Here is a 14871-nt window from a genome sequence, read left to right as displayed (position 1 = left end):
TTGAGCTTTTTGAGACTTTTTAACCGGATTTGCAATGAGTATCATCAACCAATGGAGATAGAAAGCGGGCAAGAGACCTACCTATAATTTATGGGTCGTCGTGAGGTACCACCGGCCATTCCTAGCCCATATCGCTTTTATTTGTCGGCCGATTCTCACATCTGCTTCGTATTGTCGTTAATGGCAAATGCAGTAGTACTTAAATTCGTTATCTCATAGTCGTATCAAACTAGGATTGTAGAGATCAGAGCGCATGATAGTAGTGAAGAATCGATGTTTGCTGAGCGGACGAGTAAGAATAGAAAATCGTTTGATCGACCTATGAAGCAAGTCAGTCGTAACATAAATGTAGGCTGAGATTATTCTGCGACCATTATTCACACTTAGGCTTTGTAACGCTTCCATAAGACATCAATCCTCAGGCGAAAGGCCCTTGGGATTGAAGCGAAAGCCTCTGTCAACGTTGTCTCGCATCACCAAACCTCCAGTATCGTTAAAACAATTGATATTTCTGTTAATGATCATCTGACATATGGTCTGGAATTGCATGATCAATTTTTCGGTTTTCCCGCTCAAGCAAGGAAGAAGAGACCCGAAGTCTCGATGGTATTCCCATCCATTGAGCATAAATGCATCTTACAATGTTTTATCCGCCGTAAATCGGAAGAAAGCCGGATAAATAGGGGCATTATGTCATCGGCCCTCCACTCTTCTCCTCCGCTCTCCTTCCTCTTTCCTCTCCACTTTTCTTTCCCCCTCTCTATCGGTATCCCCGGATTTGTCTGCTATCATCAACAATGTCCCATCTTGGGGGCTGTTTTCAATCCTCCTATCTACTGTGTACACCAGTATGGTAGTATGGTAGACTCACCCGTCTCTGCTTCCCGGCATTCTGTCCGCTCCTATTGTTCATCCTCGTCAGCCAAGGTGCTTTAAGCGACTCAAGGCGCCAGCCACGAAGCTTATTGACGACCGGATGAAACCCCTCTCGGCACCGTCAGTTGCCGGGCGTAAGCCGAGTCCTCTGTCAGGTAGCTCACCTGCTACAATAATCATCAGTCAGTATCCCCGGCCTTCCGACTGGCCCCACGGGGTTAAACAGCCGGGGAATTTACGGCCTCGGATGAATCCTGGATAAATGCACCCTCTGATCATTACCGAAAAGCGAAAGGTTCGGTCAAGTAATCATGGCACGGTCGTGCAATGTAGTAGCCCGGTCCGTGAGATGACGGGACATTGCTAGTTGCTAGCAGCAAGGTTGATCTTTCGGGGATTTTGTATTTGAGGTCGCGTTCCTCCGCGTGTTCTCCCTTTTCGATCTCTCTCTTTGCCGGTCGCCTGCGATTCTTCTTGGAGCTATCTTTGCTCCTTTTTCTCCCGACCTATCAATCTATAACTCCCATAATCTCAACATGGCCGGGGGACCTGCCAGTCAGGGACTCTCTGCCAAGCGAGCAGAGCTCGCTGGCGGCAAGGTTGGATGGCGCGGTCTTCTCAGCAGCAAGAAGACATTTGGCATTTCTCTATTTGCGTCGCTAGGTGGATTGGTCTATGGATGTAAGTTTGCGAACCGTTCTCATACTGCTCCTGCTAATAGAACTAGATAACCAGGGAATGTTCGCTCAGATCCTCACCATGCGATCTTTCATCGATGCGGTAAATACAACAATACCTTTCTATCATTTCCGGGCCACCACTCACAGATTTTAGACTCAAGGATATGCCGAAAAACCCTCGACTGCGCAAGGTATGCTCACGGCGATTCTCGAATTGGGTGCGTGGCTAGGTACTCTGATCAACGGATACCTTGCCGATGCGGTCGGCAGACGGGTCACCGTTGTCATCGCCGTAGTTATCTTCTGTGTCGGTGTGATTGTTCAAGCCTGTACGGTCAACCCCGATTTTGTCTATGCCGGCAGATTCGTGACAGGTTTGGGTGTCGGTAACTTGAGTATGATCGTGCCGTTATATAATGCGGAATTGGTATGTGGGATGGCTGGATTCCTGACGATGACCGGCATGCTGATGGTTTCAGGCTCCTCCCGAAATTCGAGGCTCTCTGGTCGCGGTCCAGCAGCTTGCAATTACCTTCGGTATCATGACTAGCTTCTGGGTAAGTCAACATCTGCACCTTGTCAGATTAGAATGTTTACCAACTCTTGCAGATCGGCTATGGCACCAATTACATTGGAGGGACCGGCGAGGGCCAGTCGATCGCGGCGTGGGAGATCCCCGTCTGCATCCAGATTCTCCCTGCTCTTGTTCTCGCTGTCGGAATGATGATGTTTATGCCACAGTCACCACGACACTTGATGAATCAGGGACGAGAAGAAGAGTGCCTAAGCACATTAGCCCGTCTGCGTGATGCTTCTGTCGATGATATGTCTGTGCGCATCGAGTTCTTGGAGATCAAGGCTCTGCGGATGTTTGAGGTGGAAACTGCAAGCAAGAAATATCCTCAGTATCAGGATGGCTCTTTCAAGAGTCGGTTCATGATTGGCGTCAATGATTATGCATCTTTGATTACGGATAAATCGCTTTTCAAGCGCACTTCTGTTGCGGTAAGTCACACTTCCGCTCTCGATCTGCATCACGTCGCTCATAAGATTTAGTGTTTGGTCATGGTCTTCCAGCAGTGGAACGGGATTAACGCGTGAGTTGACTCCCCTATCATCTGCTATATGAATGGCTTATCAACTAACACAAATGCAGTATCAACTACTATGCGTAAGTAGAAAGCGCATCTTGTCCTTCCGAGCCCTCGCTAAATGATTCTCAGTCCTCAAATCTTTAAGGAACTCCAGCTCGGAGGTAACACAACATCTTTGCTGGCCACTGGAGTTGCCGGTATCTTTGAGTTTGTCTTCACCATCCCCGCCGTTCTTTGGGTCGATAACATCGGTCGGAAAAAGATTTTGATCGCCGGTGGTATCGGAATGGCCGTGTGCCATTTCATTGTTGCTGGCATCATCGGCTCATACCAGGGCGACTTTGATAACCACAAGGCGGCAGGCTGGGTGGCCGTTGTGTTTGTCTGGATTTTCATCATCAACTTTGCGTATTCGTGGGGTTGGTTGAACGTGTCTCGAGTTAAATGGGTTCTCGACTAACGCCCATCTAGGACCGGTCGCCTGGATCGTCACATCGGAGGTCTTTCCGCTGAGCATGCGTGCCAAGGGCGTTAGTATTGGTGGCAGCAGCAACTGGGTAGGCAATTCCTTTCACTCTTGCACGCTTCCGCGCTAACTATTACAGCTCAACAACTTCGCCGTCGGTCTGTCTACGTCTCCCTTCATCGACGCTTCTAGCTATGGAACCTTCATTTTCTTCGGCTGCGTCACCACTATCGGTGTGTTGTACGTGTGGTTCCTCGTTCCCGAAACCATGGGCCGCACTTTGGAAGAGATGGACGAATTGTTTGGATCGGGAGGTATGGCCATGGAAGATGAGGCTTTGAAACGACGCATTGAGCATGAAATTGGCTTGCTGGCCTTGCTGGGAGAAGCGCCAAGTGAGAAGAAGTCGGATGGTGTTCTATCCGCAGATGATGCGCTGGAACATAAAGAGAAACTGTGAGGATCTTTGGCATGGGCTTTATCTTTTCGTGTGCCTCTCAGTATTTAGAATATCAATGTCAATCGAGAAAATGTATATGTTTTCGTTCAGAACAATCATCCACCACGGAGGGTTGGTCCTCGGCCCGGCAACATTTGTGACCTCACGCATGAACGGTGCTCCGTGCGCTCTAAGGGGTTCAACTTGTGGATTCGCTGTTGGTCGCTTTCTGTCACTTTCTGTTGAACCGTCGGAACAGGGTCCGATGATTTCAGCATTCGGATAATTCATGTTCTGATTGTGAGTGCGGGACTTTAAAATGAACGAATCTCTTCAAATTGATTGGCATTGAAGCTGATTCCTGCAGAGCAACATCCCAGTCCACCGCTGCACTCGACAACTTCCCAACCAGGGTTAAATCCAGCTATATCATATCAACACAGTCGATACTAATCCCCGGACTCAGATACCCCGCGCCACTACTTCCACTGATCACGTTAATCGTTAACACCTGCCACTCCGACGTACTCTGCAACCATGCACTAGCTGGAACATCATAACTAAACACTACGTTATTCCCGCGATAAGTTCCGACCGTCAAACTTCGCGTGGAGCCCTGCGTGCTCGGACTCGGCGCGGTCGACGTCCACGAATTCACACTGATCTGCGGCCGTCCGCCAATGAAGGCTTCGGTGATTCCGATCCGGATCGTATGCGCGGACGCGTATTGTGCCGCTGACAGCCGGAAGTATACCACGTGGCCGTTGTTCACGTCTTTCCACATGTACCCCGGGAAGGAGTTTGTTGATGACGTGCCGACGATGAAGTTACCCGGGTCCCAGGTCGAGATGCGTACGTCCGATGGGTGCATGTAGGTTGGCAGCATTGGGGACTTGTCGAAGTTGAGGAATCCCGCCGGAGTGCCGTCCCAGTCGCCGATTCGCCAGATCGCTGTTGTGTCGGATGGGTCGGAAGGTGTTATGGTGTTGACGGCTGTTCCAGATCCTGTGTTGACGGTGACGCTGCTTGTGCCTACGGCAAGCTCGCCCTTGTAGAGCGTCAGGGTGTAGGTCCCTGGGAGAACGTTTTTAATTGACCACGCGCCGCCGGAGGACGCCGCTGTACCCCAGTATTGAGCGGCTGTGTTGGCCAGTCCGACGACGTAGGTGTAGCCGCTTTTCATGTTCGCAACTCCTGTGTTTGATGTGAGTGATATCTTGGTTTGGGAGGTGTGGGGATACGTACCAACTCCGGATACCCAGCCGCGGTTTCCCCAGGCAGTCCATCCGTCGAGCTACGATGGTTAGTGGCGTGCGTGATAGGCGTGGAGAGAGAATATACTTACTCCAAGAGTATCAAACCAACTCCAGTCGGCGTTCCGAGCGAAGAGGGCAGTATTGGGTGTGCCACCGTCCGTGAATGAAAGGACCTGTTAAGGTCAGATCGTGCCGACTGACAAAGCATTGGAAACCAACCGTTGGCCCCTGCAGTCCATATCGCTCCGCATCCGTATGACCCATGGAATAGAAGTAGATCTCGTAGAGATCCTCAGCGATGGTAGTACATCCCCGAACCAGCGAGCGGAAGAACGGGCCGCCAGACGCTTTCTCGTGGTTGGAGCGAATGAGCCAGACACCAACGCTGCCGGTTGTTTTGCCCACGTAATCGACTGCATTTGTTAGCTAGATGATATTAAGCGGACGGAGAGCGCATCGTACAGTCCATCACCCTGAGTATGTTAGCTAATTGGAAAATGTGATACAGAGACGGCTAGACTTACCGTCCGTAGTTGCTTCCTTGGTAGTGCTTGCTCTTTGTGTATCCAGCTGAGTTTCTGGTGACGTCGGATGCCTCGACTGTTGTGCCGCCATCATCGTAGAAGTCTACCAGTCTGTTCATCAGACACTGCCCCTTGAGTAGGAGATAGAGTAGACCCACCGGAATCGGCCGATGAGTGAGGGAAGACATTTGGCTTCAGGCGCACAATGTACCGAGAAGCCGCCACGCTAGAATCTGCCTTGTTGGTAAATATGTAGACGTTGTTGTTGCCATACCGAACGAAGAGATAGTGCTTTAGAGTTCCATAGGTGACGGCGACTTTGATGATGTAGGCCGGCGAGGAGAACTGCTGGATGGTGACGGTTGAGGCACCAAGGCCTGACTCTACGTGGCTGCGAAGGGTGAGAGACGTTCCTGTTGGTTTTGGGCAGTGGACTCACGTGTTCTTGCCTTGGTATCCTTGATACTCAACCCCTTTGTAGACAATCGATGTTATGTCACCATTCGTCTTGCTGACTTTGATGACTAGAGATGCTCCCGAGTCTGCATTATATGACATTAGTTTGGTTGATTGAAGGGAAAAGTAGAGAAGGGAAATATAGATACTTACCGATGACATATTCGGAACCATTATCCGTGTACCCAAAGGCAGCATAGACCGCCAGAGGAAATGCGAAAAGAGCGATAATGATCGTCAAGATCCTCATCCTGACTGCCTTGACTCTGGATGATCCTGTCGATGATCCTGTCAAGAACCTAAACATACTTAAGTACCGTATTGATCGCATATCCTACGGAACTCCGGTGGAGAATTCTCATGTTGAAGGTACGCCATTTACTTGGGACCTGACGCCTCCGGAGTAAAATAGGATATTGCTCACTCGGCAGTTGAGTGATTGGTGGCTTCGGGTTTCATTTTATACTAGTTCTCCCTGCCAATGGTGGAAGTCCAATTTCCCCATTTTACGCCACATCGACTATCCCGCTTTCTGCACGGAGACGGCGACAATCCCAGCTGGATGTCTTCATACCGTTGGTTTGATTTAACGGAAATAGTGATGGTAAGGTGGAACATTACACATTCTTTGTGCCGGGGCTCTGGGGCTAGGGCTGGAAATGGACCTTGCATTTGCCTGTGATGAACATATGAGGCCGAGGTTGAATGTTAGGTGGATTACTTCAGCGATTTTGCACGCTATTCTTACCCTTGGGGCTCTAGTCTCGTTGTTTCATTTTATTTCAATTATAAGATTAAATATATTAAGTCTTAGCGAATCGATGGGGGCCCCTAATGATCGAGTTTTGCACTATCGACAAATGAGAAGACATTGGATAGAAAAGTTTCGTTTTTTTGCTTCTGCTTATGAGAACTTAGATTAGGTGTTTTGACTGCGGACGAATGACCAATATAGCGAAAAAAGATATTGGCGAGAATCAACATAGGACGGGCGAATCACTCCGTAACTTGGCGGTATTTGGCGGTCTATTCGTTGAGAATCAACCTTCTTTTGCGGTCCACAATTCCTAATGTCACTGTATGTTCAGTAGCAGACCTCTCCATCGCGCTAGCTCTACCGAGCTCGTCGCTATCAATATCCTCGTCGAGTCCGTGATATACCAAAGGTAGCACAGATGATTTCCAAAGCGAGAGACCGCATTGGCGGTTGAGACGAATTGTTAAGATAAGAAATAGAATACCCAGACCAATCAGCGAACCAGGAAGAATAATAAAGTACCGCCTAACCAGAACTAATACTTCGCACTCCATCACGTCACCCTGAAATTCACGACCAAACTGTTCGCGGGCATATTCAGTCAACGATGCGGCAATATTGGACATAACGTGATCTAAGCCTGGCAGTTGTAAAGCCTTGAGTACTCTGGGACTATAGGACGCTTGGTCGAGACCTCCCATGTATCGGTGGTGTTATTGTAGCGATAAAATTTATAAATTGCGTCAGCCAAGCCGAATGCTGTCATATCCCACACCACAGGACACGCGACGAATTGAGTCGAATTCTCCCAAGGGGTGAAATATAGCGGAATGGCTTCCTCAGATATGATGGTATCAATACCGGAATGAAAGCATAGTCTCCAGCAGGCTTTGATGAACTTGGCGGGGACACTGCGTGCATCATCAGGGATGCGGTGGCCAATGAATATTTCTCCAAATTCAGGAGAAGATGTCGATATGGGGGGGAGACCTCCAGATATCGAGACGTTGTATGTTTGCACACTCCTCAGCTTCAAGATTTGCATAAAGTCTGGTGTGGCGAAAGTTGGTGGCGAGTCCATTTGGACCATTGCCACAGCACTCAGCGGACTCTGTACCCCTAAGATGGTCTGATTAAAATATGGCCCCCATTGATTGTTTATATGACAAATAGTATACCATGGAACTCTCATAGTAAGTTCCGGCTCGGTGTCCGGCTAGTACGCATTGCTCCCCCAGGCGTTCTGAATTCCAGCGTTTACCCAATTCCCATTGGGAAGGGTTATGTTACAGGAGACCACCTGGGCACTATTGCTCGTACTGCTATTCATTCCAACATCGCAACCGACAATTGTAGCGTCTGAGGCGAAGTCTTCGCACCCGCTGCACCATCCAGCAGAGCGAAACGTGGGCCATGTGCAGTTCCCCGATGGGCATATCGGATTTAATCGAAACTCATCCCCCAAGATCCCAGCATTCAGTGAGCTAATCATAGCTAAATCCAGGTGCCCTTGCGATGAAAGACGCCATGGAACATCAACCTGCTTTATCCGAGCACCGTCAGAGGTGCTAGTAGCCAGCCTTGTGGGGAAACTAACTATCTGCTGCATGAAGGGATCAAATGCGATACTGGCGATCGTGATTATAGCACCCAGAGAGACCAGCATTCGTGCTTTAATTGGCCAGTGACATAAAAGGTTCAGGGAGCCCCAAGCGCCGCGACTGGAGCTGTCAAAGGACTGAAGACCATATAGGAGACGCCTATCTCCTCGTCGAAACCAAATCCACTTTAAATTGCCCCATCAAAGTGGCGACCATACAAAGCATTGATGACTTTGATCATATTGCCAGAATGGCCACAAGTATTTAGAGTCAAGCCTTTGGGAAAACTGGGCCTTGACATTCGATCGTAGACTGCCAGGACTGCGACAACAGCGATAAAACAAACCGTGCTGAAAACCATGGCAGTTATCTCGCAGAACCATGTGTCCAGCATAAAGGAGTTGAACTTCGCCCACCTGTCTTGGGTTTCGTCGGTATTGCCATCATATTTGGTTTCTTTCGGAGACATAATGGATACGCGCGTTTTATAGTCATTGGGGCATTTAGGATTTCGTAAGCAATATCCCATCCTTGATAGCCAGGCCTATCTCACCCAGCCAATAGCGAGGATCCGCGATGTGGTAGCCTGCCATCTCGTCCACGTATGAACAGTAAGCCTGGAGTACTCGTTCGTCTGTGACTGCAAGCTTCTGCCGGAGATGCTGATGCATCGCCCAAGTGCTCTGGCAGGTCTGGTCGAGGACTTCCGCCGACGAGCATTTCTGTCTCCTTGCCGAGTTAGTCAAAAGCTCGCCTATCGATGCAAGCCAGCTCTAATGCCTTGCGTATAAACTGGTCCACATAGATAGTAATTCCTCCAACGTAGCCTAGCGTGAAATTGGTCCACTTCTCGGACTGTTTCTTCATGATTGTGGAAAGAAGCCTCGTATTGAACGTACCAATCTCGAATACTCGCGAAGCAGTGTACAGCTGGTTGAGCCATTGATGAATGTTGCTGTTTGAGGGAGACTGCTCCAAAGAGGTATCGGGTACCATGGTGGCGAGTGCTGACACGTTAGGGGTCTTCCAGGTCTCGCTTGAATGCTGTGACTGGAAGATATCTCCCGATGGCTCGGCACACCTCTCCTCCGAGGTATCCGTGTTCTCCTCCTTGAACTGATATTCATGGTCCCATTTTGTAGGATCATCACTAAAAGTATTACTGAGGATCACAGCCAGTGTAGTACCAGGCGTTGTGTTTCGCAAATCCCGCAGCTTATCAGCATGTTCGGGCGAAGAGTTCGCTGCAGGAATAACAGTTCCAGTGATCCTGTGGGTAGTTAAATTTTTGGATCGACGATAATTATCTGCGTCGCGAATCTAGTACAGAGACCACTGTCTCGAGGGAAAGGCAGTCCGGTGAGTCCTTCCAGCACAGAGCTCTTGCCACTGGATTGATCCCCAACCACAACGAGCTGAGGGAGGTCGATGTATTCACCAACACAGCATGCAAATAAGTCATCTATTTTCCTTAACAATGCTGGATCAGCGTGGTGCTTGTTTAATCTTTGAGTCTGCTATGTCGGATGTTTCTTTGTACAGTTTCCTATAGTGGGGTGATAAGAATGGAATGAGAGGAAGTAAGATCTTGTAAGACGTATTTTAGAACAATAGTGGGTGAAGAAGAATATGAAATGGATTAGTTCGGGCAGAACAGCTCAAGCTGAGAGATCATTGAAGGTTGATTGGGGGAGCAATGGTAGATTCAAGGACTAGTGATGACGGAATAATGGCTAAGATCTCAGAAAGGAAAGGTGAAAGGATGCTAGGTAGAATAGTGCTCAAAGGTTGTATGAGACAGAACTACGAATGAGATGAGATATGTGTGAGAGTATGAGGTCTGGGTCATGAAAGTAGGGAGTGTTCGAGTGATTGGAAACTCAGGGGCTCAGTTCTTGATACTAAGGCCTATGTTCGTTCGAATCGGCAAGAGGGTTGGAAATGAGAGTATGAGATCAATGTTTATTTGATGGTTGAGGGAATATGCGTTTGCGAATGGAGTAGAAGTACTGGTCAAAAGATTCCTTTCACTAGTCTCAGAGATCAACTAGGCACAATTGAAAGGATAACTGAAATCGGATTTTGTGCGATTGAATAGGATTCGCTTCAAATACAAACTTGGGTCGTCGGATTCAGACCCTAAGGCAAGATGGGTCGAGTTACAAGTGTACGAACAACCCCTCACAGAAGACCAAATGAGGGGTAGGAATTAGAGAAATAGTGAGCGTGAAGAAATATGGTCTGGTTTGTTCAATCCAGATATACAATGCCGCTGTCAAGCCATATTCGCGGCTCCTCTTCTCCCCATCATCACCGCATCATGGCTGGCGTCTGGCGAGTCCAGAACTTCCATGCCCATCCTCTGTTTGTACGACTCTTGACTTCTGACCGAAGAGGTCCGAAGCATAATCCATCTGAGATGTGGCAAAGGTTTCACCACTTCGTCGACACAGTCAATCAACCAGCCCCCAAATCCCCTCCCCTGATACTCGGGCAAGACATAGAAGTCGGTCAAGTATGCGAAAGTCACGTAGTCGGTTATTAGACGGGCAAACCCGATTTGTTCGTGTTTTTGAGGGACTTTATCTGTTTTTGAATTGGGATCTTTGGTCATTGTGTTGTTTGTCATTTTGTATAGCCCAAAACAAAAGGAATTGTTTATGATTTCTTGTAGGATATCGTCTGGATAAGGCTTCGACCAGTAGAGCATTTCTGAATCAAACGCAGAGTTCAGAGCAGACAGCGAGACGAGATCTTTGTCGGTGGATATAAAATATTCGTCGTTGGTCCATGTTACCGGCTGCTTGGAAAGTGACATAGTGAGTAGAATAGGGATCGATGCAACCGAACTCGACAACCAACAGACCTGGATGAACTGCTTTTTTTGTACCCGACATGCAGAGTCGCAGCCTGGTTCGTAAATGTGGGTCATCGTGGGACCTTCAGCGTATTCCGCGTGTTTGGCGTGACTCATTAATTTCCTATTCGGGGCTTGGCACCAGTCGGCGTTAATGGCGCCAATCCACAGATTCTGAGGCAATCTGTGGGCCAGAGAGACTCGGCGATTTGTGCATTCGAAAAGGCGATACCAAAGAACCAGATTTAGATATGCATCAAAAGTTTCGTTGGAAAAGTGTGGAAAGGAAGGGTTTCCAACTCTTGGGGGTCCCCGATCCTCTTTGCAGTGATATCTCCTGTGCGTAGTTCATCCAACTGCTTGATATCGGCCACACTACGAGGGCGATACTTCATGATATGCAATTTGAATATAGGGGAAAAGCCTCGGGAGTAAAGGCCGCCAGAACGCGCCCCTGCCATAGGCATCACATAGCCTTCCTAGACCCTCCCTTGAGGCATAGGGACATGGTGAGCAAAGAGATTTAGCCAATAATCGATTCTTTCTTTTTCTCAGCCACATTTTCTACTAATACTTCTGTAAGTGCTCAGACTTTGATAGACGAGATGAAAGGATGTGGTTACTAGGGCCTACCGGGCTGTTCCGGCTAGTGATTTTCCCTGACCCTGTGCCATGTTAGCTCGAGAAATTCAGTCCGTAACTATTGCTCCAGCAAAAATCCGATTGCTGGCCGTTTCCGGTTTAGTTCATTTTTCAGCGTAGGCAGTGTAAGGCTGGGTTGGTCAACAAAGAACTTGCCGTCGTACATATCTCTCCCATTTTTTTCTTTCTCAAATTCTCGGACCTTCGTGAATTAAACCGCAGAGAGAACTGTCGTCCACGATCAGAATGAGTACACTCCTAAAGACTAAAGCCGTGCTGTGCGCACTCGGTGTCATTGGCTTCTTGGGCACCCATGGTCGCACTGGGGTAGATAGGTCCACAGCCCTTATATCGGGGCGCTGGATAGCCCCAGCACCTATATTCTCCCGGGTACACGTTTTGCGCTGCGTAAGACCTTCACGAGGCTTCGGACGCCTGTGGACTACATTCTTAGCATGCTGGTGCTGCTCTGGTGGGAGACAATTGGCGGTTCTCACCCGGCCACCTCGGCCATCGGTCTTTACTTCCTTGGACAGACGCTGCCGTGCATCGTTATCGTCTTTTTGAATTATCTGGGGGTGAAGAAACCTAGCTTGCTGAAGTATGCATCCTGCTTTCTGTTTTCCAGTAAATGTTCACCTGCTTTTGCGTACGATCCTTTTATAATCATGGCTCATGCTTAGATCAACTCTCTGGCTTCTTCTTTTCCAAATCGGCTCTTTTGGGGCCACCATCTTTATTTGGGCTCTCACTTACACAATACGATCCCCGACTATGCAGGCCGTCATAGCCCCTTCCATCTTAAAAAGTTACTCAATGACATCAACGCCGGACTTTTTTGGCTTCTTCTCCCGGTCCTAATGCTTGGATATGCGCTTCCGGTGGCTCTCATGAGTCTATCTTTTACTCTCGTGATATGCTCTCACTGTCTGGAACATGTATCCTCTCCCTGTCCTAGCATTGCTTTACCTCCTCCGCGCGACTTTTGCACCAGTGCTCGCCAGAATTATACCCCGTTCAGCCGCCGAACACAACTCGTCCTCGCTAAAAACTGGAACGAACACTCGCGCTGAGAATAAAGCACCAACAACAGGGGGAGTTAACGCCTTCCACCTCTACGCAGTGCAAGCAACGGCCATTCTAACCCTCGTTATCAACTCAGCTATTCACCTATTTATCGTCGGCCTGTCGATAAGCACACTTCTCTTTCCCTCCATATTTCATCCGTCCTACGTCAACGAGTTCCGTCCCAGCTCGCTATTCCTTCCTCCACTGGCTCCCGGACCAAAGGCCTTAACTCCAGGAGACGGAGTGCGCGGGTTCTTGCTCTGGGATCATGTCGTGACATACTCCACCGTCCTGGTAGTTGTTTGTTTGGAGCTGCGAAACGCATTTAATGCGGTTCAAGGAGCTGGAAGTAACAAGACACTCAAACTTTCGGCGTGGAGTATTGGATCAATCGGACTTGTTATTTCGCTGGTCATGGGACCAGGCAGTGCATGCCTAGTAGCTAGTTGGGCTCGTGATGAAATTCTATTTGGGAATTGGTGATGCACTCGGCAATTTGCGCACTATCGGCCTCGCAGCTTGTGAGATTATGGACATGACACATACATGATTCTGACACAAGGGTAGTTCTTCCAGGATAACGCAGTACAAATAAATCGACTAAATCATTTCTATTCCAAGTCAAACTAAGCATGTTTCATATATAAGACAGTCTCGACAAAATAATACATGAAGGCAAAACGTAAGACTATGAATGAGAAAGGTGCCTTATCCAGTAACTATGCACAAGAGCATTGCAAAGCGCAGGCATTCTTAAAAACGACCCACAAATCCAACATCCCAAGGTGCCTTTGAACAGTCTGTGAAAAGGAACAAGGAGAAATTTTAATACAGTGAAACACATGGTGCTTTAGACCTTGACAAATAGTTTGCGGCTTTGGTGCAGGCGAGCGCATAAGACCAAAAAGGATCCGCCAAGCAGCATGGCGCCAGAAAACATCGAGAGCGTAAGATACCCTCGCTCGACAAGATGCCCACTGATCGGGGTACCTACTAAGCCACTAGTGCGAAGTTAGAATGTATCTGTCTCAAAGATAGCATCGACTTACGGGATTGCAGGAGCAATGAGAAGGATTCCAATCGCCGTTCCCTTTGATTTGGGGGTTGCAAGTTGAACGGCGCAAGGAGTTTGTAAGCTGAACATGGCCTGGAAATTGTTAGCCATGATATCGCGTAGGGGTATAGAATGCAATTAAACGCACGCCAGAGGCAAACCCGTATGCCAGCGAGTATATGATAATTGCAGCAAGACTCGTTGCTTTTGTCCAACACATCGCGATCATCCCGGACAGTGCAACCATCACGAAGCAGAGATTAAAGTTGCCATACCGGTCAGCAAGAAAGCCCATGGATACTCTGCCCACCAAGGATGCCCCGTTAAGCATTGAAACAATATAGAATGCTAGGCTAGACGAGAGGCCCTGCGAAGTGGCATAGGTGGACAGGAAGAACAATGGACTGAAGAGGCCGAAGGTCGCCAGGGACAGTCCACCACATAGTAGAAGAAAGGTGGGATTTTTCACAAGAGCAACGCTAGGGTTGCTGTCGGTCTCATCCTCGGTGGGGGATTCTGTCTCCGTCTGTGAGCTCTCGTTGCTTGCATCGCTGTTTGGAGGTGGCCGGATAGTTAGGACCATTATGACACATAGGGGCAACATGATAAACCCGATTATCCGAAATGACCATCCAAAGCTTACGCCATCCTTGTGAAGGAGTTGGTCCAGCGCAATTGGCCATATAATACCTCCGATAGACGACCCAGCCACCATGATCCCGCTCGCAACCGCCCGATGCCTGTCGAACAGATGCGATACCACAGCCATTGCGGGGCAGAGGAGGAATGCATTGCTGATCCCTAAGAGAACGCCTTGGGCCAGAAGGAACTGATAAAGACGGTTGCACAATGAAACCATAAACACCGCAATGAGAGATCCTATACTGCCAATTACAAGTGGAATCTGCCAGGTCTTTGTCATTATAATGCACGACGCTTGGAATCCAAAGACCCTTTACCGTAGGACCAAGACGATCTGTAAGTATTCCCGCAGGGGCGGCAGCGAAAAACAGCGTACAGGTCAACAAGGACCCAATCCAGGCAATATCAAATTCGGAATGATTCTGGAGGATGTTTTGCCCGTAATACTCTTGGAAAACT

At 48.6% G+C, this 14871-nt stretch overlaps 5 protein-coding genes across 5 annotated transcripts; 2 read left to right on the top strand and 3 right to left on the bottom strand.

The window, feature by feature from the left end:
- Positions 1–1412: 1412 nt before the first annotated feature.
- Positions 1413–3576, top strand: KD926_005529 (putative MFS monosaccharide transporter; the record flags this gene model as incomplete). The annotated part of the gene is made up of 10 exons (XM_053098734.1): positions 1413–1557; positions 1604–1656; positions 1711–1983; positions 2036–2113; positions 2166–2561; positions 2613–2653; positions 2713–2727; positions 2780–3069; positions 3122–3207; positions 3256–3576. The coding sequence occupies 10 exons, from the start codon at positions 1413–1415 to the stop codon at positions 3574–3576; spliced, it is 1698 nt and encodes a 565-aa protein (XP_052957431.1).
- A 403-nt stretch (positions 3577–3979) lies between these two features.
- On the bottom strand, positions 3980–6041 carry KD926_005528 (uncharacterized protein; the record flags this gene model as incomplete). Its single annotated transcript, XM_053098733.1, has 9 exons — positions 3980–4749; positions 4801–4849; positions 4901–4984; positions 5031–5224; positions 5274–5284; positions 5336–5438; positions 5494–5726; positions 5775–5877; positions 5945–6041. 9 exons carry the CDS (start codon positions 6039–6041, stop codon positions 3980–3982), a joined length of 1644 nt encoding a protein of 547 aa, XP_052957430.1.
- Positions 6042–7182: 1141 nt separating this feature from the next.
- On the bottom strand, positions 7183–7629 carry KD926_005527 (uncharacterized protein; the record flags this gene model as incomplete). The annotated part of the gene is made up of 1 exon (XM_053098732.1): positions 7183–7629. The coding sequence occupies one exon, from the start codon at positions 7627–7629 to the stop codon at positions 7183–7185; it is 447 nt and encodes a 148-aa protein (XP_052957429.1).
- A 1023-nt stretch (positions 7630–8652) lies between these two features.
- On the bottom strand, positions 8653–10967 carry KD926_005526 (uncharacterized protein; the record flags this gene model as incomplete). The annotated part of the gene is made up of 3 exons (XM_053098730.1): positions 8653–8903; positions 9049–9469; positions 10539–10967. 3 exons carry the CDS (start codon positions 10965–10967, stop codon positions 8653–8655), a joined length of 1101 nt encoding a protein of 366 aa, XP_052957428.1.
- A 1617-nt stretch (positions 10968–12584) lies between these two features.
- Positions 12585–13199, top strand: KD926_005525 (uncharacterized protein; the record flags this gene model as incomplete). The annotated part of the gene is made up of 1 exon (XM_053098729.1): positions 12585–13199. One exon carries the CDS (start codon positions 12585–12587, stop codon positions 13197–13199), a length of 615 nt encoding a protein of 204 aa, XP_052957427.1.
- Positions 13200–14871: the final 1672 nt, after the last annotated feature.

The sequence above is a fragment of the Aspergillus affinis genome, assembly GCF_023601865.1.
Source record: "Aspergillus affinis strain CMG 70 chromosome Unknown NODE_27_length_306053_cov_87_951578, whole genome shotgun sequence".
NCBI classification, from domain to species: Eukaryota; Fungi; Ascomycota; class Eurotiomycetes; order Eurotiales; family Aspergillaceae; genus Aspergillus; species Aspergillus affinis.
The sequence above is the reverse complement of the archived record's forward strand: the minus strand, read 5'-3'. Positions and strand labels throughout refer to the sequence as shown.